This window comes from Xenopus laevis, chromosome 3S (genome assembly GCF_017654675.1).
Source record: "Xenopus laevis strain J_2021 chromosome 3S, Xenopus_laevis_v10.1, whole genome shotgun sequence".
Taxonomy (NCBI): domain Eukaryota; kingdom Metazoa; phylum Chordata; class Amphibia; order Anura; family Pipidae; genus Xenopus; species Xenopus laevis.
This window is the reverse complement of record NC_054376.1, coordinates 5433086-5458680: the sequence shown is the minus strand read 5'-3', so window position 1 is coordinate 5458680 and position 25595 is coordinate 5433086. Positions and strand designations below refer to the sequence as shown.

Below are 25595 nucleotides of genomic sequence, written 5' to 3'. Positions count from 1 at the left end.
TACCCTCATACTGTACTGTCTAAGGGAATCAATATGGCACCTCCCTCCTCCCATATGTATAAATACAAATATACAGAGAAGGAATGTTCTGGGCACACAATAAGCTATACCCTCATACTGTACTGTCTAAAGGAATCAATATGGCACCTCCTCCTCCCATATGTATAAATACAAATATACAGAGAAGGAATGTTCTGGGCACACAATAAGCTATACCCTCATACTGTACTGTCTAAGGGAATCAATATGGCACCTCCTCCTCCCATATGTATAAATACAAATATACAGAGAAGGAATGTTCTGGGCACACAATAAGCTATACCCTCATACTGTACTGTCTAAGGGAATCAATATGGCACCTCCTCCTCCCATATGTATAAATACAAATATACAGAGAAGGAATGTTCTGGGCACACAATAAGCTATACCCTCATACTGTACTGTCTAAGGGAATCAATATGGCAACTCCTCCCATATGAAGATACATGCAGTAACATTACTCATGCCCTGCAACCTTATTGTCAGTGTAACATAAAATAAATTGATAATAAAAACTGAATGTAACAATGTATATTTTTCCCTGGAAGCCAGGGCTAAAATGAATTCCCAGCTCACACATTAAAATTTCCCAAACTCCAGCGCCATCACATGGGTTTGAGGGTTACAGATGAAAAGCCCAGCGCCAAAGTCAGTAAAGTAGACACAATTTATATGCGCCGTAATAATAAAATGCATTTTACAAGCAGAGACTAAGTCCAGTGTAATTAGATAAAGATGCAAAAATGTTAGAAAATCTCATAAATCTGTCCAATTACCCCAGTGACTTTTAATGACTAAAGTGACCACCGCTTGATTTATAGCACATTCTCTAAATTTTTTGAAACCCCCATAATTCATGCACACAGGATTGCAACAGAGATCATTGAATTAGCCAGGACTTTGATGCGATAAATGAATAAGGATAATCACTGCTGCTTTATTTATTTGTTAAAGGAACAATGTCGTCCCAAAATTACCTCCCCACCTCAGTGTTTTAAATGCCTGATGCAGCTTTTTTTACTAAATATAACATTAAATAGGGATGCTCGGTACGGGATTCGGGCAGGATTCGTCTTTTTTCAGCAGGATTCGGATTCGGCCTAATCCTTCTGCCAGGCCGAACCGAATCCTAATCCTAATTTGCATATGCAAATTAGGGGTGGGGAATAGCGTGATTTACAAGGAAGTAAAAGAAAATTTCCCCTTCATACCCCTAATTTGCATATGCAAATTAGGATTCAGATTCGGTATTCGGCTGAATCTTTCAAGAAGGATTCAGGGGTTCGGCCGAATCCAAAATAGTGGATTCGGTGCATCCCTAATATTAAATGACATATTAGATATTCCCCGTTCCTTCTAAGTTGTTTTATGTCCTAAGAAATGGGTTTCAGGTAGGAGCTTGGAGCACTGTGGTCTGAATGCAGTTTTATAGCAAGGCTTGAATATCAGCCATAAAGCAGGACAGGACTGCTGCTTACAATGGGGATCAGATAGGATCTGTGCAGCCCCTGGGACAGAATGTTCTGTTATACAGATAGCTAGAATCTCAGCTGCCATAAAGCAGGACAGGACTGCTGCTTACAATGGGGATCAGATAGGATCTGTGCAGCCACTGGGACAGAATGTTCTGTTATACAGATAGCTAGAATCTCAGCTGCCATAAAGCAGGACAGGACTGCTGCTTACAATGGGGATCAGATAGGATCTGTGCAGCCACTGGGGCAGAATGTTCTGTTATACAGATAGCTGGAATCTCAGCTGCCATAAAGCAAGACAGGACTGCTGCTTACAATGGGGATCAGATAGGATATGTGCAGCCACTGGGACAGAATGTTCTGTTATACAGATAGCTAGAATCTCAGCTGCCATAAAGCAGGACAGGACTGCTGCTTACAATGGGGATCAGATAGGATCTGTGCAGCCACTGGGACAGAATGTTCTGTTATACAGATAGCTAGAATCTCAGCTGCCATAAAGCAGGACAGAACTGCTGCTTACAATGGAGATCAGATAGGATCTGTGCAGCCACTGGGACAGAATGTTCTGTTATACAGATAGCTAGAATCTCAGCTGCCATAAAGCAGGACAGGACTGCTGCTTACAATGGGGATCAATAGGATCTGTGCAGCCACTGGGACAGAATGTTCTGTTATACAGATAGCTAGAATCTCAGCTGCCATAAAGCAAGGCAGGACTGCTGCTTACAATGGGGATCAGATAGGATCTGTGCAGCCACTGGGACAGAATGCTCTGTTATACAGATAGCTAGAATCTCAGCTGCCATAAAGCAGGACAGGACTGCTGCTTACAATGGGGATCAGATAGGATCTGTGCAGCCACTGGGACAGAATGTTCTGTTATACAGATAGCTAGAATCTCAGCTGCCATAAAGCAGGACAGAACTGCTGCTTACAATGGAGATCAGATAGGATCTGTGCAGCCACTGGGACAGAATGTTCTGTTATACAGATAGCTAGAATCTCAGCTGCCATAAAGCAGGACAGGACTGCTGCTTACAATGGGGATCAATAGGATCTGTGCAGCCACTGGGACAGAATGTTCTGTTATACAGATAGCTAGAATCTCAGCTGCCATAAAGCAAGGCAGGACTGCTGCTTACAATGGGGATCAGATAGGATCTGTGCAGCCACTGGGACAGAATGCTCTGTTATACAGATAGCTAGAATCTCAGCTGCCATAAAGCAGGACAGGACTGCTGCTTACAATGGGGATCAGATAGGATCTGTGCAGCCACTGGGACAGAATGTTCTGTTATACAGATAGCTAGAATCTCAGCTGCCATAAAGCAGGACAGGACTGCTGCTTACAATGGGGATCAGATAGGATCTGTGCAGCCACTGGGACAGAATGTTCTGTTATACAGATAGCTAGAATCTCAGCTGCCATAAAGCAGGACAGGACTGCTGCTTACAATGGGGATCAGATAGGATCTGTGCAGCCACTGGGACAGAATGTTCTGTTATACAGATAGCTAGAATCTCAGCTGCCATAAAGCAGGACAGGACTGCTGCTTACAATGTGGATCAGATAGGATCTGTGCAGCCACTGGGACAGAATGTTCTGTTATACAGATAGCTTACTAGAATCTCAGCTGCCATAAAGCTGGACAGGACTGCTGCTTACAATGGTGGGGTTCCAATACTTTTGCCCATACAGTGTATCTTTATCTCTATTGTAAACCTTGGCAAGAGCCAGGGTGTGTGGCCGGTGGAAGTGAAGGGTTTTGGCTGAGAGGTGACGACGTCTCTTGCTGTACAAACCTTCCCCTCGGCCGATCGATCCTGGGAGATATATGGGAGCCGAGGGAAACTGTGGCTTGTTATTAAAACAAAACGATTTGCTGCTTTCCCCGGCTATTAATTTGGTATGGTGCACGTATTTCTTGTCTCCTAGGAAGTCATCAATGACATAGGAACGCGTCTTCCTTGGAGTTAAGGTTCTTAAAGGAGAAGTGGCTTTTTTAATTCATAAAGCCTATGAACAGGGATGTGCCACTTTGCTTTGGGGGCACCTTTCCGGATGTCTTTTGCATCTGTTTGGGTTGGGCACAAGGGCAGCACCATCATCAGAACCGCATCATAAGGAATCACCCCCAAGTGCACCAAGCCTTTCCTTCTCCTTTAAAGGGGTGGTTCACCTTTAAAGGACAAGTAAGCCTTTAAAATAAGTGAATGTAAAATTGATGAGAGTGCTATTCTTAGAACTTTTGTAATTACTTCATAATTTATTTTCTTTTTATTCCAAGATAATGATTAAGGCACCAGCACCAGAAAGAGGCTGCTCTGAGGTTCTTCTGCTTAGGAAAACAATTGGAAATCTTTCTCAAATCTTTCCTAAGCAGAAGAACATCAGAGCAGCCTCTTTCTTTCTCCTGACAACTTCCTTGACTACTTGGTGGTCAGACTGGTCAGAAACTGACCAGCAGGTGGCGCTGTTGGAACAAAATTCATTCATATTAACAGCACATGTATCCCATAATATCTTGGAATAAAAAGAAAATAAATAATGAATGTACATTTCAAAAGTGCTTAAAATAGCACTCTCATCTATTTTACATTCACTTATTTTTAAAAGTTTACTTATCCTTTAAGTTAACTTTTTGTATGTTATAGAATGGCTCATTCTCAGCAACCTTTCAACTGGTCTTCATTTTTTCTTTTTTATAGTTTTTGAATGATTTGCCTTCTTCTCCTGACTCTTTCCAACTTTCAGATGGGGGGGTCACTGACCCCATCTAAAAATAAATGCTCTGTAAAGCTACATATATATTGTTATTGCTACGTTTTATAACTCCTCTTTCGATTCAGACCCTCTCCTATTGATATTCCAGTCTCTTATTCATAGCAATGCATGGTTGCTAGGTTGCAACTTACCCTAGCAACCATGCATTGATTTGAAAAAGAGACTGGAATATTCAGATGGCTGAAATTTCAAACGGGAGAGCTGCTGAAAAAAAAGCTCAATAACTCAAAAACCACAGATAATAAAATATGTAAACCAATTGCAAATTGTCTCAGAATATCACTTTCTACATCATATTAAAAGTTAATTTAAAGGGAATAATTTATGTGTGTGTGTGTGTATGGGACCTATTATACTGAATGCTCGGGGCCTGGGGCTTTCCAGATAATGAATCTTTCTGTAATTTGGCTCTTCATACCTTAAGTCTACTATGTAAACATTAAATAAACCCAATAGGCTGGTTTTGTTTCCAATAAGGATTAATTATATCTTAGTTGGGATCAAGTACAAGTTACTGTTTTATTATTACACTGAAAAAAGAGATTGTTTTTAAAATTCTGGATTATTTGGATAAAATGGAGTCTATGTAATTTGGAGCTTTCTGGATAATGGATCCCATACCTGTACACAATATATATATATATTTATGGTCAAGATACTGCTGGCCCACCATATAAGTTTCCCCGATGGGCTTATAATGTGCAAGGCAGGTACTTTTCACTATATCCTTAGCGACTGTCGGCTGGGGGTTGCTGGGAGTCATTCTTGGAACTAAGTTCATGACCAAGCGATGTTGGTTTCTGCGGACTCAGCACGCGGCAACGCAATGCAGCAGCGGCAGCAGAACTGGATAGGGGGGTTGCGTTTGAACCCCCCCTTATTTATGAGATGCAATTTGTACCTGTCAGCATTCCTCCCAGCAGCCTTTTCATTTGTGTAAGTGCTTGGGGGAAATATTTCTCTTTCTCCTTAATATGATTTTCCTGGCTGCCGAGAGAATTCTGACGAGTGCCCTTCAGCTACTGATAAATGGGCTCAGGGATGTGGCCTGGAGATGGGCCCGCGGCTACCCCAGTCTCAAGTTTAGCAGTTAAATGAGTTATTAAGAGTAGCCTAGGGGGCCCCAAAACTGAGAGAAGGAATCAAATCAGAACCTTGCAGTTCAACTACAACTTCCAACTCTGTTGGTGGATCTCAGGTGCTTTTTGGCTTCTTTCTACTCCTTATTCCTGGTTGCGCTCTCAATATTAGACCCAGGGTTCCAGGGACTGGCATGTCAGAACACCAGGCCCCTCCCTATGTAGACTGTTTTGCATATGAGGAGGAGCTTATATTTTTCTTTGTTCTCTCCCTATGTTAGATGTTTTTCACTTATATGTGACATCCAATCAGGAAAGGCTGTTTTTTTTTGCCCCTGTTAATTGGTAGGGATGCACCGAATCCAGGATTCGGTTCTGGATTCGGTGCCGAACCGAATCCTAATTTGCATATGTAAATTAGGGGCGGTAGGGAAAATCATGGGATTTTTCGTCATAAAAGAAGAATTTTTTCCACTCTTTCCTTTCCTGCCCCTAATTTGCATATGCAAATTAGGATTTGTTTCGGTATTCTGCCAAATCTTTTATCAAGAATTCCGGGATTTGGCCGAATCTCTATTTAATAGGATCCTGCAAAGTCAACTTATCCTCTTTGGCAGGGTTGCCAGGTTGGCGATTTTCCAGCCAAATTGGGCTATTAATTTAAAGCCCAGGTGGGTTTGGAAAGTACAAACTAGCCAGGGTACAGATTTGGGCTACTTTTTGGGCCTTTGGCTGGTTTGTAATTTGGAAACCAGCTAAAGTTTTTCCTTGCCTGCGACTTCCAATGCATGTTGGGTAATGTCGTTTTTATTTAATAATTTCCCAACTGACAAGTTTAATGTAAGACTACAATACCCAGCATGCAATGGGAGCTGACTTGTGTAGAAGTCAGGAGTTACCAGATTTTGGGCTGTGTACCCCAGTCTCCCGTCCCTCTTAAAGGGGTTGTTCACCTTAAAATTAACTTTTAGTATGGCATAGAGAGTGACATTTGGGTTTTTTGAGTTATTTAGCTTTTTATTCAGCAGCTCTCCAGTTTGCAATGTCATCAGTCTGGTTGCTAGGGTCCAAATTACCCTAGCAACCATGCATTGAATTGAATAAGAAGCTGAAATATGAATAGGAGAGAGACTGAATACCAAAATGGGTAATAAAAAGTAGCATTAACAATACATTTGAAGCCTTACAGAGCATTTGTTTTTAGATGGGTCAGTGACCCTCATTTAAAAGCAGGAAAGATTTAAAAGAAGAAGGCAAATAATTAAAAAACTATAAAAAAAAACATAATTATGAAGACCAATTGAAATGTAGCTTAGAATTGGCCATTCTATAACATATGAAAAGTGAACTCAAAGGTGAACCAGCCCCTTACGCCCCTGGTGACGGGTGAATCTGTTCCATTTTGCTTCATGGAAAAATTAGCGAATCAGTGAAAATGTAAAACGTATTTTCGCATATATTCATTTATTCATTTATTTTCACTGCACATATTGCGCTATTTTTGGGCTACTCTTTTAAAGTGCCTCTTGGCTAGTTTTGGGCTGGTTTTGTAGCCGACTTTGGCTGGTTTTGAAAATGAGACCTGGCAACCCTGCTGCTTGGCCACTCCAGATTTAACCTCTTGCGCCCTTAGGCCGTTGAATTCAATTGCCTACAGTTGGGTTAATCCGGGCGTTGCGTTAATATGCCGTTTCCCATTTAACAAGCGTCCCCGGATTTCAGAAAATAAGCAGTTCGTTTGACAGACAAAAATAGAAAGCAGTGGGAGAGAGTTAGAGCGCGGCCATCTGCCTGAATCCTGCGCAGTTTCCCGGGAATCGGCACGTTAACCCCTTACTGGCTGGACGCTGCAGGGATACTTCAGAATGCACAGCCCATTAATGTACAGTAAGATTCCGCTTATACCCACGGTGGGCACATTGCTTATACCTATGGCATGTCTCCGTGCCCAGCTTTATCCACAGAGCGAATTGGATAATTAATCGGCACATGCAGAAAAGAAGGAGACGGGGAATGTGCCCTCGGCGCAGCTCTGATTGTCGTTAATAATACATAACCTGCCTAATTCACATGGAATGGAAACAAGAAACCACTGACAGCGAAAGTCAGGCACAAACATGTTTTGCGGCTTCCCTGTTGGTTACTCACTTGGCTGTTCATACGGTGGGGCTTATTCACCAAAGAGGAATTATATGTGAGTGACCAATCCACTTGTTCCCACTTGCTTCCATAAATGCTAATTTGTTACTTGGGGCAACCACCAGTGCACCCCTTCAGCAATGGATGCAACCGATGTTTAGGGGGCCCTAACATTTCGCTGTGGGGCCAGGTAGTATTCGGCTGTGCCAGTGAGAGGTTGGGTGTATCTGCTGGTGCATCTGGGGTCACTGCTCTCAATCTCCCATCTGGTGCCAGGGAATTCTGGGTAAACAATATTTCTATTTTGGGATGATATTCATTAATCAAAAAAAAAAAACACATGGGCCTCAGTCCAGAACTTCTTCATCATGTGAAAATAACAATCATTTCTACCAATCACGCGCTGCCTTATAGAACTCTCCTGTGTTTCTATTGGCTCTTCTGCTCTTATTGGATCTATAATCGGGAATTTTGTATCTTGCCAGAAGTATCTGCAGTTCCCTTGGCTGCTGACAGTGTTCTCTTAAATATTTGTAGGGATTGATAGGAAACTACCGGTCCCATACCTCCCAACATTTTGGAAGTAAAAAGAGGGACAAAAAAAAATTTTCCGCACGTAGCGCAGCAAGTTTTTTTGACCACACCCCTTTCTGTGGCCACACCCCCTAATTACCATGTTCGTTTTACAAAATTTGGCAGGTTATGAAAGTTTGAAAATATTTCTCCTTATCTAAACTGTGTTTTTGTGTCTCAAAATTGTTACAAAGTATCTTATTTGCACCTGTTAGCTGTTCTGGCCTCTCTGCTAAAAGCCAATTAAGTGAGAAACTTTGTTTCTTTTTCTGGCTGTTCAGTGCAGAGAAAAGAGGGACTTTCCAGTACAAATGAGGGACTGCGGGTTGAGCTGTCAAAAGAGGGACTGTCCCTCCGAAAAAGGGACAGTTGGGAGGTATGCGGTCCCAGCATCCTCCGCTGGTCCTGTTGAACTATACTTTTTCAGAAGGAAAACAAACACAAAACTCATTTTTTTAGCAAAATAATAGTAAAGAAAGAATATGTTTCAAGGGGTTACAATATAGTGACAATGCAGTGCACCTCCCTACCTTGACTCTCTCCGGTAACTGATGAATCTTTATCCACATAGGTCCACCTATGTCCTGCCCATTTATGTCCCACCCAGTGACATCATCACCTGCCTCATGTGATGTCACCACTCACTCCCCAACCCGAATGCTGGAATTATTTTTTAAAATGTCATTCCTGAACCAACAAGTGTATTTAGTTGTAATATTGGTGTGTAGGTGCATCTCAGGTCATTTTGCCTGATCATGTGATTTCAGAAAGAGCCTGCACTTTAGGATGGAACTGCTTTCTGGCAGGCTGTTGTTTCTCCTACTCAATGTAACTGACTGTGTCGCAGTGGGACCTGGATTTTACTATTGAGTGCTGTTCTTAGATCTACCAGGCAGCTGTTATCTTGTGTTAGGGAGCTGCTATCTGGTTACCTTCCCATTGTTCTGTTGTTATGCTGCTTGAGGGGAAAGGGAGGGGTGATATCACTCCAACTTGCAGTACAGCAGTAAAGAGTAACTTAAAGGACCAGTAACATAAATTCTTTTTTTAAAAAATCTGTTTCCTTTTAATGAAAAAATGTAATTTCATTCGCAAAGCTTTTATTAAGAAATTACCGATTCTCTGCACGTTCTCCTCTTCAGAAACGGCGACAGGGTGATGATCCATTGTGCGGCGCTCGATATCTCCTAACTGGCTATCCTATCCCTGGCTATAGAAGGCAAGGAGCATAAATTGAGCGCAGTATGATGGATCGTCGCCCTGTCGCTGTTTCTGAAGAGGGGCGCATGCAGAGAATCGGTAAGTAATTACTTAATAAAAGCTTTGCGAATTAAAAGTTTAAACTGTGTTGGTGGGGTTTTTTTTGTTAAAAGGAAACAAATTTTTTTTTAAAATTATGTTAGTGGTCCTTTAAGTTTATCAGAGCCCAAATCACATGACTGGGGGCAGCTGGGAAACTGACAATATGTCTAGCCCCATGTCAGATTTCAAAATGAAATATAAAAAAATAAATCTGTTTGCTCTTTTGAGAAACCAATTTCAGTGCAGAATTCTGATGTGTTTTGAAAAAAACAAGTTTTCCGATGACAGGATCCCTTTAATAAAAAAGGCATTTACCTGGGACAGGTGCACTCTCTGCCTAGAAGCAGCAGGGGGCTAGTGGGCACTGTCAAAAAATGGGGGTCCCACAGCAGTCCTGGCTTTCCCACCTGACTGCGGCTTTCAGTTTTTTTTTTCCCAAGGAATAGGTTAATGATGTATAGTACACTAGGCCGGGAGAGCTCAGACAGTGCCATGATGAATGTGCCTGGTTATATGTGAGATAGCGCATGCTGAGGCCGCTACAGACTCTCTCGCAGCGGGTAACATATGGCGCCGCTAGCAACGAATTGAACATAACCGCACCCCCTGCGAGCAGCAGACATGTTTATATCAGATGCCGGGATGATGGAGAGCGCGGGTTTTGTGCCGTACTTTTGACGAATGATATCAGGGAAATGGAGATATATAAAAAATAAAAAAAAATCATCAGAAACACCAATAAAGTTTCATGAGTCGCAATATCATAGTGACTGACTGCGGAGCTTTATCCTTTTCTTTTAGATCAGGGCCGGAACTAGGGGCAGGCAGAAGAGGCGGGTGCCTAGGGGGTGCATTAATTGGGGGGCACCTGTAAAGTAGGGATGCACCGAATCCAGGATTCGGTTCAGGATTCAGCCAAGATTTGGCCTTTTTCAGCAGGATTCTGATTCAGCTGAATCTTTCTGCCCCAACGAACCCGAATCCTAATTTGCATATGCAAATTAGGGGTGGGGAAGAAAATAGTGTGACTTTTTGTCACAAAACTAGGAAATAAAAATTGTTTTCCCCTTCCCACCCCTTATTTGCATATGCAGATTAGGATTCAGATTCGGTTCGGTATTGAGCCGAATCTTTTGCGAAGAATTCAGGGGTTTGGCCGAATCCAGAATAGTGGATTCAGTGCGTGCCTAATTGAAAGTGTATATGAGTTAGGGCCTTGTGGGCCCCTACAGCCACAGGGTCTGCTTCCTCCTACAGCCACAGGGTCTGCTTCCTCCTACAGCCACAGGGTCTGCTTCCTCCTACAGCCACAGGGTCTGCTTCCTCTATATTTACACCCCTGCTCCTGCCCCTTCTGAAACTTGCATCCACAGCTGGGGGGTCTCACTGCGAGGGGTGACATTCAGAGGTGGGGCAAGTAACAAGATGAGGGGTGATAAGCAGGGTCTGGGGCAACGATATAAGGGGCAGAGATCGGGTTCAAAATCAGACTCCTCATTGGAGGAAGTTGGAAGCTTTATATTGATCAGGGATGCTTTAAGTTTGCATCGCTGATATAGCCGGAATTTGGCATGCACCATGCTTTAACCCTTGCTGATATGTTGGAGTATTCTGGGAGTTGTAGTCCAGTAACATTTGGGTTTTTGACCAGGGCTGGATTTACACAGCAGGCACCCCTAGACCCGCTGTTGTTTGTCGTCCCCACCCCCTCACTTTTATTTGCTCAGATTTTCGGGGCAGGAGCAATGGGGATTGGCATGCGGTAGATTTAAAAAATGATTGTATCTCCTGCGCATCAACCAATGTTTCTGAACCAATGTGGTTGGGCACCTTCCGCCCCCTGAAATCCTGCCGACATAGGTCCGGGCCTTGGTGGCCTCTCCACAAATCCGGGTCTGTTTTTTTACTGTCCTTTTTATCAGTAGGTTCCCCAATGCCCCAGGGATGCCCAAAGCAGCCGATACCCACCCAGCAGTTCCCCAATCCAAGCAAATGAATCCCCAGTCTCTCCCCTGCCTGTGCCGACTCCACCGTAACTGGGCCAGCGGCTCCGTGGTATAAAAAGGTTCTCATTTCAGCCGCGGCACTTATGAATGATACATTTGGCTGTCACACACCCTGTCACTTGCACTTTAACGTGATGACTTAGTAAAGAGGGAGCCCGTCAGTTCTGAGACTCTCGAAAGCCTCTCAGCGCAAGATCTTCCAGGAATCCGCCGTGCCCGTGTCTGGCATGTAATCGTGTCCTGGAGCAACAAAGTAGTTCTAGGGTGTCACCGAATAGGGACACTCTCTCTGGTTCAGTTACTGACACATAATCAGTTCTGTGATCTTGTTGGTATTGGGGCAGACAGTGATGTGGAGCGTATGGTGCCAAGATACTGGCATAGGGGGAGCAATATTTGGGAAGGACTCCCTGCCAGGCAATGCTATATATGGGCCCTGGTGGGCCTGTTGTCTATGTCACAGGGAGAAACCATTGAAATATAGGGGGATCCAAGCTTTCCAGTGTCAGCCTGCTTGCTTATATTATTTTATATTTATATTAAAATCTGCATTGGAACTTTTCCCTCTGCAACCTTGTATTGTGCACGTGCCTGTGGGATGTGGGGGCTGCATTATGCTCTTTGTTTGTCACTGACCACCCACACGTATTGACACAGGCAGTGATACCCTCGCTGTGAGATCCCGCAGGCTGCAGTTCGGATGCACCGAATCCACTATTTGGGACTCAGCCGAATTCCCAAATCCTTTGTTAAAGATCTTGACGAATCCTAATTTGCATATGCAAATTAGGGTCGGGAAAAGAAAAGGTGTGACATTTTTTTCACTTCCTTGTTTTGTGATGAAAAGTCACGTGATTTCCCTCCCTGCCCCTAATTTACATATGCAGATTAGGATTCGGATTCAGTTCGGCCAGACACAAGGATTCAGCCGAATCCGAATCCTGCTGAAAATGCCCGAATCCTGGCAGAATCACAAACCGAATCCAGGAGGCACATCTCTGTATATATTAGGGATGCACCGAATCCTGGATTCAGTTTGGGATTTTCAGCAGGATTTGGATTCGGCCGAATCCTTGTGTCTGGCCGAACTGAATCCAAATCCTAATTTGCATAGGTAAATTAGGGTCAGGGAGGGAAATCACATGACTTTTCATCACAAAACAAGAAAGTGAAAAAAAAGTCACACTTTTTCCTTTCCCACCCCTAATTTGCATATTTGCATATGCAAATTAGGATTTCAGTCGGTATTCTGCCGAATCTTTCACAAAGGATTCGGCCGAATCTCAAATAGTGGATTCGGTTCACCCTTAGTATATATGCATGTGTAGGAGCATAACAGAAAAGACAATATTGGGCACCCAGCAACTAATGCCTTAAAGGATAAGTAAACCTTTAAAATAAGAAAAACTTAGAAGCCTTTCTCAAATTATACCTACGCAGAAGAACATCAGAGCAGCCTCTTTCTTTCTCCTGACAACTTCCTTGACTACTTGGTGGTCAGACTGGTCAGAAACTGACCAGCAGGTGGCGCTGTTGGAACAAAATTCATTCATATTAACAGCACATGTATCCCTTAATATCTTGGAGTCAAAAGAAAATAAATAATGAATATAAATGACAAAAGTGCATAGAATAGCACTCTCCTCAATTTTACATTCAGTTATTTTAAAAGTTTACTTATCCTTTAAGACTGGTGATAAACCAAAATCTTAAAAGCCTTATGCCTATGCATTTACTTGTTGCATGAAAGGCCTTCTTATGTCCAGGGACATGAAGGAAAAGTAATCCCAGGTTACTAGCGCAGAGTATATTTCCCATTAAGCACAATGCACTCATCATCTCTTGGTTTTATTGTCATATTTATTCCACCGTTCGTGCCCACGAATTCCTTTCACCGCCGCTGATGAATATGTCTAGCCGTGCATTATGCTGCAATATGTATCCGTCTGATGGTGAATTATGCAAATTGTATATAAATATAACACTAGAAGGCAAGTCATTTGGAATGTGACTCATCCATAGCTCGTTGTACACAAGACAATCGGGTTACGGAGAAAATGAGCCACCGAGCAAAATAAACCACAGTTGGATGCGAACACAAAAGGTTCCTTTGGAGGAGCTTAAAGCTGGGCATATTTATGGATATTTATAAAGCTGCTCCTCTAGGGCGGGCAGCATTTTACAAAATAGGTGGATCTTACTCAGTAGGGATGCACCGAATCCAGGATTCGGTTTCAGGATTCGGCCAGGATTCGGCCGAATCCTTCTGCCTGCCCGAACCGAATCCGAAACCTAATTGCATATGCCAATTAGGGACGGGGATGGAAATCGCGTGACTTTTTGTCACAAAACAAGGAAGTAAAAAATTTTTCCCCTTCCCATCGCTTGTTTGCATATGCAAATTAGGATTCGGATTCGTTTCGGTATTCGGCTGAATCTTTCACAAAGGATTCGGGGGTTTGGCCGAATCCAAAATAGTGGATTTGGTGCATCACTATTACTCAGTAACTAACATACAAGCAGGTGTCTGTTCCTCTAGGGCGGGCAGCATTTTACAAAATAGGTGGATCTTACTCAGTAGGGATGCACCGAATCCAGGATTCGGTTCGGGATTCGGCCTTTTTTAGCAGGACTCGGATTCAGCCAAATCCTTCTGCCTGCCTGAACCGAATCCAAATCTTAATTTGCATATGCAAATTAGGGACGGGGAGGGAAATCGCGTGACTTTTTGTCACAAAACAAGGAAGTAGAATTTTTTTTCCCTTCCCACCCCTTATTTGCATATTCAAATTAGGATTTGGTTCGGTATTCGGCCAAATCTTTCACAAAGGATTCAGGGGTTGTGCCGAATCCAAAATATTGGATTCGGTGCATCCCTATTATTCAGTAAACAACATACAAGCAGGTGTGAGCTCCTCTAGGGTGGGCAGCATTTTACCAAATCGATGGATCTTACTCAGGAACCAACATACAAACAGGTGTCTGTTCTTCTAGGCTGGGCAGCATTTTACAAAATATGTGGATCTTACTCATTAACCAATGGCCACCTACCATAAAGGTTTAGTTGCCCCCCCTGTATGAATAAATATGTCCGCTCAGCTACATTAACCCCTCACATGCTGGGCTAAAGGGGTTGTTCACCTTTAAATTAACTGTTAGTAGGATGTAGAGAGGGCTATTCTGAGACAATTTGCAATTGGCTTTCATTTTTATTATTTGAGTTATTTAGCTTTTTATTCAGCAGCTCTTCCGTTTGCAGTTTCAGCAGTCTGGTTGCTAGGCTCCAAATGACCCTAGCAACCATGCACTGATATGAATAAGAGACTGGAATATGAATAGGAGAGGCCTGAATAGAAAGATGAGGAATAAAAAGTAGCAATAACAATACATTTGTAGCCTTACAGAGCATTTGTTTTTTTTTAGATGGGGTCAGTGACCCCCATTTGAAAACTGGAAAGAGTGTGGCAAATAATTCAAAAACTATTAAAAAATAAATAAATAATGAAGACCAATTGAAAAGATGCTTAGAATTCTAATTCTATATTCTATAACCTACTACAAGTTAACGTCAAGATGAACCACTCCTTTAAGGCCAGGAAGCAAGGTTATTTTATGATGATGTGTGAGATACATTTTTGAAACATTTAAAAGACCTTGTTTACCTTAAAACATTCAGAGACAACTTGTTTTTTTTTTGCTAGGAATTATTTTGTTTAGAATTGTTCTGGTTGCTAGGGTCCAATTTACCCTAGAAACCAGGCGGCGGTGTGAGTGAGAAACTGTAAGAAGAATAGGAGAGGGGCTGAATAGAAAGATAAGGAATAAAAATTAACATTAACATTGTAGCCTCACAGAGCAATAGTTTGTTGGTTGCCGGGGTCGATGACCCCATTTGAAACTGGAAAGCAACAGCAGTTAGAGGACTCCAGCCTTTTCCGCATTGCTGGGGGCCTGGTAACTTGCCGACTTGCCTGGAGCCCAAGGGGTTAATAAATATCCCACGCTGCAATCTGCTAATTTCCTGAAGATGCGCTAATGAGATGCTGTTAATAGCCTTTATGAATAAATGATACAAACAACGGCTCTGCAGCGTCTGCTGTTTGTGACTTCATTGTGTGATTCAGTTTGTGTGTCCCAATTATATAGGTGGGGGGGTAAGACTTTCCGCCGCTATAATAAATCACCAGTGATAAATATTTAAAGGCCAAGTGTCTTTTATAATCATTTTTCTGTTGCTTTAGAAACAGCTACATGGTTGCTAGGATCCAATATACACTAGCAACCAGGCAGTGCCTCAAATCCAGAGACTAGAATATGAATAGAAAAGTCGCCAATAACAATCAAGCAGGAGCCTCGCAGAAAAATAATTTTTGGCGGCTGGGGGTCAGCGACTCCCATTTAGAAAGCTGGAGAAAGAGGCAGAGGAAAAAGGCAAATAATTCACAAACTATATAAAAAAAAAGGAAGACCAATTGAAAAGTTGATAAGAATAGGCCATTCTGTAACATACTACAAGGTGAACCCATTGAAAGGCACAGCTTGATATGTAAATGTAATTGCTATTGAAGGCAGTGTCTGTCCAACCCTTTCTATTCACTGTACTGCTGGTTCTGACTTTTCAAATAATATAACAGAAGCAACTGTGAGGAAGCATGCAAGGCCAGCCTCTAGGGTAAACTTCAGCTGGACTCAACAGCTTACAGTCTACTGTAAATAAAGTCTCCCTGATTGTTACTGTGGCTGCACAGAATAAAGAGACGGTGGCTTAGCAGACATCTTTGTGTTTCTACAGTCATTTAGTGCTTTAAAGGATAAATAAACCCTTAAAATAAGTGAATGTAATCAGAGCAGTCTCTTTCTTTCTCCTGACAACTTCCTTGACTACTTGGTGGTCAGACTGGTCAGAAACTGACCAGCAGGTGGTGCTGTTGGAACAAAATTCATTCATATTAACAGCACATGTATCCCTTAATATCTTGGAATAAAAAGAAAATAAATAATGAATGTAAATGACAAAAGGGCTTAGAATAGCACTCTCATCAATTTTACATTCACTTATTTAAAGGCTTATTTATCCTTTAACCTTTGGGGAAGAGGAATTGGAGGCTGCAGTGGATTTTCCTGGATGCATTCCTGCTACTACTGTATATTATAGATTTCTGGCTGCTTTCAGTGCTCTGTGTTTGCCGCAGTATTCTGTTTCCTTTCTTCGTGCCTTAGGAAGAAATGTATAGATCTGTGACCTTATGGGAATAAATTATAGAGGCAGCAAGAGGTTTACAGTAGCAACTGCAACTTGGAATTATTTCAGTGCATTGTATGGACTGTGTGTTGTCTGCATCAACTACAAGGACCTGCTAACTGCTGTTATACAACATTCATGTTGCTCCACTCAAATGTTTATTGGACCCCGGGCCATGGGGACATGTTGCTTTTAGGAATCTGTTCCTGCGTTTGTTGGTCTATAGCTACCAGTTAATGATAACCTTTAAAAAATGGTGGAAAATGCAGAAAGTGGTTTTGCAGAGCTTCAGAGGTTTATGCCCATCAGTAACCCTTTAAAAATGGTGGAGAATGCTGACAGGTGCGCTGCAGAGCTTTAGAAATTTACGGAGATCCACCATGAATGGTCATAAACCATCCATGTTGCTCCACTCAAATGTTTATTGGAACCTTATCCAGGGAGACCTGTTGCTTTTAGGATTCTGTTCCTTATTTTGCTGAATTATACCCCCCAGAAAAAAATATCCCTCTTTACAAATGGTGAAGAAAGTGGACAGGTGCACTGCAGAACTTTAGAAGTTTACGGAGATCCACCATGATTGGTCATAATCCATCCATGTTGCTCCACTCCAATGTTTATTGGAACCCTATCCATGGAGACCTGTTGCTTTTAGGATTCTGTTCTTTATTTTGCTGAATTATATCAAACAATATGATCTACCATAAATGATCATAAACTATTGGATCCCTGGCCATGAGGACATGTTGCTTTTAGGAATCTGTTGCTGGTCTATAGTCCGCTGCAAACAGTAACCCTTTAAAAATGGTGGAGAATGCGGACAGGTGCACTGCAGAACTTTTGAAGTTTATGGAGATCCACCATGGATGGTCATAAACATCCATGTTGCTTCACTCAAATGTTTATTGGAACCCTAACCATGAAGACCTGTTACTTTTAGGAATCTGTTGCTGGACTATAGGCCCCCACAAACAGTAACCCTTTTAAATGGTGGAGAATGCGGACAGGTACACTGCAGAACTTTAGAAGTTTAAGGAGATCCAACATGGATGGTAATAAACCATCCATATTGCTCCACCCAAATGTTTATTGGATCCCCTGGCCATGGAGACATGTTGCTTTTAGGAATCTGTTCCTGCGTTTGTTGGTCTATAGCTACCAGTTAATGATAACCTTTAAAAAATGGTGGAAAATGCAGAAAGTGGTTTTGCAGAGCTTCAGAGGTTTATGCCCATCAGTAACCCTTTAAAAATGGTGGAGAATGCTGACAGGTGCGCTGCAGAGCTTTAGAAATTTACGGAGATCCACCATGAATGGTCATAAACCATCCATGTTGCTCCACTCAAATGTTTATTGGAACCTTATCCAGGGAGACCTGTTGCTTTTAGGATTCTGTTCCTTATTTTGCTGAATTATACCCCCCAGAAAAAAATATCCCTCTTTACAAATGGTGAAGAAAGTGGACAGGTGCACTGCAGAACTTTAGAAGTTTACGGAGATCCACCATGATTGGTCATAATCCATCCATGTTGCTCCACTCCAATGTTTATTGGAACCCTATCCATGGAGACCTGTTGCTTTTAGGATTCTGTTCTTTATTTTGCTGAATTATATCAAACAATATGATCTACCATAAATGATCATAAACTATTGGATCCCTGGCCATGAGGACCTGTTGCTTTTAGGAATCTGTTGCTGGTCTATAGTCCGCTGCAAACAGTAACCCTTTAAAAATGGTGGAGAATGCGGACAGGTGCACTGCAGAACTTTTGAAGTTTATGGAGATCCACCATGGATGGTCATAAACATCCATGTTGCTTCACTCAAATGTTTATTGGAACCCTAACCATGAAGACCTGTTACTTTTAGGAATCTGTTGCTGGACTATAGGCCCCCACAAACAGTAACCCTTTTAAATGGTGGAGAATGCGGACAGGTACACTGCAGAACTTTAGAAGTTTAAGGAGATCCAACATGGATGGTAATAAACCATCCATATTGCTCCACCCAAATGTTTATTGGATCCCCTGGCCATGGAGACATGTTACTTTTAGGAATCTGTTCCTGCGTTTGTTGGTCTATAGCTACCAGTTAATGATAACCTTTAAAAAATGGTGGAAAATGCAGAAAGTGGTTTTGCAGAGCTTCAGAGGTTTATGCCCATCAGTAACCCTTTAAAAATGGTGGAGAATGCTGACAGGTGCGCTGCAGAGCTTTAGAAATTTACGGAGATCCACCATGAATGGTCATAAACCATCCATGTTGCTTATTTTGCTGGATTATAGCCCTCATCAAACAATATCCCTTTACAAACGAGGGGAAAGCAGTAGGCGCATTGCAGCACTTTAAAGGTTTAAGATGATCCAACATCTGTTGCTCCACCCAAAAGCTTATTGGATCCCTGGCCTTGGGGACATGTTACTTTTAGGAATCTGTTGCTGGACTATAGGCCCTCACAAACAGTAGCCCTTTAAAAATGGTGGAGAATACGGACAGCTGCAAACTTTAAGCAGAGGAAGGTTTGCATCCCCTTTAATGTAGCCCATCCAATATTGCATGGCCAAATATTAACTCTGGTACTATATGAAATCATAAAGCATATAATGATTTAGTTTAATGAGATATGAGACATGTTGGCTAGACTAATTAGAGTGCTATTTGTAAGCCTCGTATCATATATTCTATATATACTGTATGTATCTCTGAATATACTGAAACAATGACTTCTATCTTTTGTAATATTATGACACCGGTTTGGATAATGTAAAGTGATATTCTCTAATTGCCATTATGTGTTGTGATTAGTTCCTTCACTTGCCACATACCTGTCTTATATATTTATATGTAAGTATTTCTCTTTTTTCCATAGGAACGGGTAGAATATCTCTTCCTCATCATTTTCACAGTGGAAGCCTTCCTAAAAGTCATCGCATATGGGCTTCTGTTCCACCCCAACGCTTACCTCCGCAATGGCTGGAATCTGCTGGATTTCATCATTGTAGTAGTAGGGTGAGTACCCAGTGCTTAACAGATACCAATGTTGGTATCCACAAGAGTCAGTCTATTTGGATATCAGGGTTTGTAACGGACAAGGGGTTCCCTTAAAGGATAAGTAAACCTTTAAAATAAGTCAATGTAAAATTGATGAGAGTGCTATTCTAAGCACTTTTGTAATTTACATTCATTATTTATTTTCTTTTTATTCCAAGATATTAAGGGATACATGTGCTGTTAATATGAATGAATTTTGTTCCAACAGCGCCACCTGCTGGTCAGTTTCTGACCACCAAGTAGTCAAGGAAGTTGTCAGGAGAAAGAGGCTGCTCTGATGGTCTTCTACTTAGGAAAGATATGAGAAAGGTCTCTAATTGTTTTCCTAAGCAGAAGAACCTCAGAGCAGCCTCTTTCTTTCACCTGACAACTTCCTTGACTACTTGGTGGTCAGAAACTGACCAGCAGGTGGCGCTGTTGGAACAAAATTTAAATTACAAAAGTGCTTAGAACAACACTCTCCTCAATTTTACATTCACTTATTTTAAAGGCTTGATCTATGGATGGGCGAATTTTACCCATTTCACAAAAAATTCGCAGTCGGCGAAATGTCGCCGACGCCCATTAAAGTCTATGGGCGTCAAAAAAATGTTGTCGTGCAGCGAAATTTTTTTGATACGCATCTTTTTTTTTTTTGACGCACAACGGCATACAAGTCTATGGACATAATTTTTGCGGCGAAACAAGGCGAAAAAATTCGCCCATCCCTACTTACATCCTTTAAACGGAGTGTTTACCTTCCTTAAAGGGGTTGTTCACCTTTAAGTTAACTTTTAGTATGATTTAGAGAGACAATTTGCAGTTGGTTTTAATTTTTTACTATTTGTGATTTTTGAGTTGTTAAGCTTTTTTTTTCAGCAGCTCTCCAGTCTGCAATGTCAGCCATTTGGTTGCTAGGGTCCAAACCTCCCTAGTAACCACGTATTGATTTGTATTGAGAATGGAATGTGAACAGGAGAGGCCTGAATAGAAAGACGAGTAATAAAAAGTAGCAATAACAATAGCCTTACATTTGTTTTTTTTAGATGGGGTCAGTGATCCCTATTAAAGCTGGAAACAGTCAGAACAATAAGTCCAAATAATTAAAGTTCTATAAAAAAAAAAAAATATTGAAGGTCTATAACATACTAAAAGTTAATTTAAAGGTAATGTAAAGGCTCAATTGCACCTTACTCGATACTGTTATTGTTGGTTTGCATCCCCTTTACTACCAGGGCTGTATTTACCATATAGGCTCATGTGGTCCAATGACTAGGGGTCAATGGCTTTCCCATTAGTCCAACACCTACAAAATAACTGCTTAATCAAAAAGATCTTCCTATGCCTCATTTGAGGGTTGATGCAGTATCTACCATGCTCTGAATCCATTATTGCCTGCATCCCATAACCCTTTGCAGACAGCAAAGCAGCACCTGTTCATATATCTGTACAGGACCCTAATGTTTCCCTTCACCCTCTTCTTCTTTCAGGCTTTTTAGTGCTATTTTAGAGCAGGCCACAAAGGCAGATGGGGGCAGCGCCATTGGAGGGAAAGGAGCCGGATTTGACGTGAAAGCTCTTCGGGCGTTCAGAGTCTTGAGACCCCTAAGGCTGGTGTCTGGAGTCCCCAGTAAGTAAATGATTACATTCAGCAGTAATTTGATGGTAGGTCTTGGATTGGGCACTTACAGCTTCCCTTCCACTCCAGTCCCTGGCACACGGTGTCTTTGTGCAGGGCACTAATTAAGCTGCTCTTTCTTCCCATGCCAGTCTTTCTTTTCTGGTGCCTAATGCTGCTGACAGCCAGTACATGACAGTTTCATTTAAATATGAGCCACAGCCAAACTCTCTTTTAATTCTTGAAATGTCTCTATCACCAGCAGCAACGGGACATAATGTCTGCGCTCCTGCAGATACCGATACGTGTGCACGGCCGCCCCTGTCTCTGTTCCCGGAGGCCCTTAGCAACATGGGCTAAACTGGCTGTAAACAGTCAGCAGTCAGGCACATAACAGTCAATTTGATGTCTGCTTTATAATGTAAGACATGGGAAATAACTCAGTAGATGAAGGGTCTGACAATCAGATGCTTCACCTTCATCCGCAGATGGAATGAGGCAGAAAGAGGAAACAAACCGGCTGAGTTTATAGGATGTTGGGTTAGATGATTTGGGTGATACTGGGTGGGGAGGGGGTGTATTTTTCATAATAACTCTCAACCCATCAACAATACTCACCCCAAATCTCCCCCTAACTGTTCTTCAGACTGGGCCCCCTTAGCTCATAACAAGGTTACAGATATATAGAAACATTGGGGTAACAGTCACCCTGCTATAGTTCCAGGGGTACCCAGGGCACAAATAATCACTCACCCCAAATCTCCCCCTAACTGACCTTCAGACTGGGCCCCCATTAGCTCATAACAAGGTTACAGATATATAGAAACATTGGGGTAACAGTCACCCTGCTATAGTTCCAGGGGTACCCAGGGTACAAATAAGCACTCACCCCAAATCTCCCCCTAACTGGCCTTCAGACTGGGCCCCCTTAGCTCATAACAAGGTTACAGATATATAGAAACATTGGGGTAACAGTCACCCTGCTATAGTTCCAGGGGTACCCAGGGCACAAATAATCACTCACCCAAATCCCCCGCTAACTGACCTTCAGACTGGGCCCCCATTAGCTCATAACAAGGTTACAGATATATAGAAACATTGGGGTAACAGTCACCCTGCTATAGTTCCAGGGGTACCCAGGGCACAAATAATCACTCACCCCAAATCCCCCCCTAACTGACCTTCAGACTGGGCCCCCATTAGCTCATAACAAGGTTACAGATATATAGAAACATTGGGGTAACAGTCACCCTGCTATAGTTCCAGGGGTACCCAGGGCACAAATAATCACTCACCCCAAATCCCCCCCTAACTGACCTTCAGACTGGGCCCCCTTAGCTTATAACAAGGTTACAGATATATATAGAAACATTGGGGTAACAGTCACCCTGCTATAGTTCCAGGGGTACCCAGGGCACAAATAATCACTCACCCCAAATCCCCCCCTAACTGACCTTCAGACTGGGCCCCCTTAGCTCATAACAAGGTTACAGATATATAGAAACATTGGGGTGTCACTCTGCTATAGTTCCAGGGGTACCCAGGGTACAAATAAACACTCACCCCAAATCTGCCCCTAACTGACCTTCAGACTGGGCCCCCTTAGCTCATAACAAGGTTACAGATATATAGAAACATTGGGGGTATCCCTCCACTGTGTGTTTCTAGCTCAAGCCTCTTTTTCTGTCTCCAGGTCTCCAGGTGGTGCTGAATTCCATTATTAAGGCCATGGTTCCGCTGCTGCACATCGCTCTGCTGGTGCTGTTTGTCATTATTATCTATGCTATAATCGGGCTGGAGCTGTTCATGGGCAAAATGCACAAGACCTGCTACTATCTGACAAATGGATATCCAGGTAAGAGCACCCACTCTGCCAATAATTGTGCCTCTTCATTCCAGCACCTCTATGGCTCCTGCACGCTGATCTGTTGCTACGGGTAACTAGACCAGTAATAAGATTAGGTTACTTAACAGGCAGATGGCTGAAGGAGTCCTCATAGGAAGGATTCTCACTAGGGTGGCCTCCATGTTTGTCATTTACAATTTTTTTTACCCACATGTTACCAAGGAGCAGGCCGAGAGGTTGATTTTGGTCTCTCGCTAGAGACCTTGGGCAAGTCCCTTAATCTCCTGGTGTCCCAGCTATTTAGTGCACCTATAATGGCTGCTATGATTGATGTAAATATATAAAAATGATTCCCTATGCACCCTGTTATTTTTATTTTTATTCCATCGTTTCCTTACGCTTTACTAAAGGATTTATTCCATCAGATGTCCTTGTAGATGAAGAATCCTCGCCGTGCGCATTGGAGAGCAATAATGGGCGGCACTGTCCCAATGGCACTGTGTGCAGATCTGGTTGGGCGGGACCCAAACACGGTATCACGAATTTCGACAACTTTGCATTTGCCATGCTCACTGTCTTCCAGTGCATCACCATGGAGGGCTGGACTGATGTTCTCTACTGGGTAAGTGGCTGGAATCTCAGCCAATGTCAGACTGGGGGGGGGGCACCAGGGCTGCCACATTTGGGCCCCTGCAACCCACCAAGGATGTCAGCCATAAAGCAGGACAGGACTGCTGCTTTCAATGGGGATCAGATAGGATCTGTGCAGCCACTGGGACAGAATGTTCTGTTATACAGATAGCTAGAATCTCAGCTGCCATAAAGCAGGGCAGGACTGCTGCTTACAATGGGGATCAGATAGGATCTGTGCAGTCACTGGGACAGAATGTTCTGTTATACAGATAGCTAGAATCTCAGCTGCCATAAAGCAGGACAGGACTGCTGCTTACAATGGGGATCAGATAGGATCTGTGCAGCCACTGGGACAGAATGTTCTGTTATACAGATAGCTAGAATCTCAGCTGCCATAAAGCAGGACAGGACTGCTGCTTACAATGGGGATCAGATAGGATCTGTGCAGCCACTGGGACAGAATGTTCTGTTATACAGATAGCTAGAATCTCAGCTGCCATAAAGCAGGACAGGACTGCTGCTTCCAATGGGTGTCAGATTTGTGCTACTGTCACACAAAGCCTAATAACTGTTTATATGGATTGTTAGGTAATGTCAGTGACAATGGACAAAGAATAAATAAAATAGCGTTGGCTGCTCAGTTCTATCCAGTGCAGGGGTTGGAGTCTATCAGGCAGAAATATCAGATGTGAGTCCCACCCGAAGGCATTTCTTGTATGATGGGAAGAGACACGGAGATGCAGGGAGAGTGTCAGGGAGCTGAAAAGCTTTAAAGTGTCCATGAGATGCATCTCTTGATAATCAGCCATGTAGATTTAATGTACAGAGAAGAGCCAGGCGGGGGGAGAAAATAGGTCATGGGTCCGATGGATGAATTCCCACGTCACTCCACCGGCAAATCAACCTTCTAAAACTTTCTGTTGCAGAAATTAGAATGTTTTAGAAGTTTGATTTTGCCAGCAGTGTGTTGTGGGAATGCAGCCTGGAGACCTGTGACCTATTAAGTTCCTTGAAAACCTTTTACAGCGTTAGTTCCCCTTTAACCAACTAAGGGGAATGGCTTTCATAAGGTTGGTGGAGCCAAGGGAGGATAGAGGATGTATCTTGGTATTTGGATTGGGGACCATAGCCGCATATTGGATCTATAGAGGAATGGATAATGCAGTTACATGAGAGATCCTTTGGTCATTCAACTAAGAGTTATTGCATTATGGCATCTTCTGAGCCCAAAGAGAAATAGAAGCTGATTGTTAAAGGGACACCGCAGCGCTATAATAGTGTTAAAGGCACAGCACTGCTTTGCTTCATGCATATCATTAGGAACAGGGGCAGCTTTAAACCTCTCTCTCCCTTTCTGTTCAGATGCAGGACGCAATGGGATACGAACTGCCCTGTGTGTACTTCGTCAGCCTCGTCATCTTCGGATCTTTTTTCGTTCTGAACCTGGTTCTTGGTGTCCTGAGTGGGTAAGTTAATGAGTTATGGTGTCCTGATTGGGCAAGTTAAAGAGTTATGGTACCTGATTAGGCAAGTTTATGCGTTATGGTGTCCTGATTGGGCAAGTTAATGCGTTATGGTGTCCTGATTGGGCAAGTGAATGGTTATGGTGTCCTGATTGGGCAAGTTAATGAGTTATGGTGTCCTGATTGGGCAAGTTAATGGGTTATGGTGTCCTGATTGGGCAAGTTAATGAGTTATGGTGTCCTGATTGGGCAAGTTAATGGGTTATGGTGTCCTGATTGGGCAAGTTAATGAATTATGGTGACCTAATTGGGCAAGTTAATGAGTTATGGTGTCTTGATTGGGCAAGTTAATGAATTATGGT

General features: G+C 42.6%; 1 protein-coding gene across 13 annotated transcripts in view; it reads left to right on the top strand.

The window, feature by feature from the left end:
• The window catches only part of cacna1c.S (calcium channel, voltage-dependent, L type, alpha 1C subunit S homeolog), a 233288-nt gene that overhangs the window by 135128 nt on the left and 72565 nt on the right, over positions 1–25595 (top strand). For all 13 annotated transcript variants that reach the window (XM_041587921.1, XM_041587922.1, XM_041587927.1 and 10 more), the window contains exons 4-8: positions 19513–19652; positions 21164–21303; positions 22985–23146; positions 23563–23759; positions 25133–25236. In XM_041587921.1, the coding sequence (XP_041443855.1) occupies positions 19513–19652; positions 21164–21303; positions 22985–23146; positions 23563–23759; positions 25133–25236 (743 nt within the window). The remainder of the gene's footprint in view (positions 1–19512; positions 19653–21163; positions 21304–22984; positions 23147–23562; positions 23760–25132; positions 25237–25595) is intronic.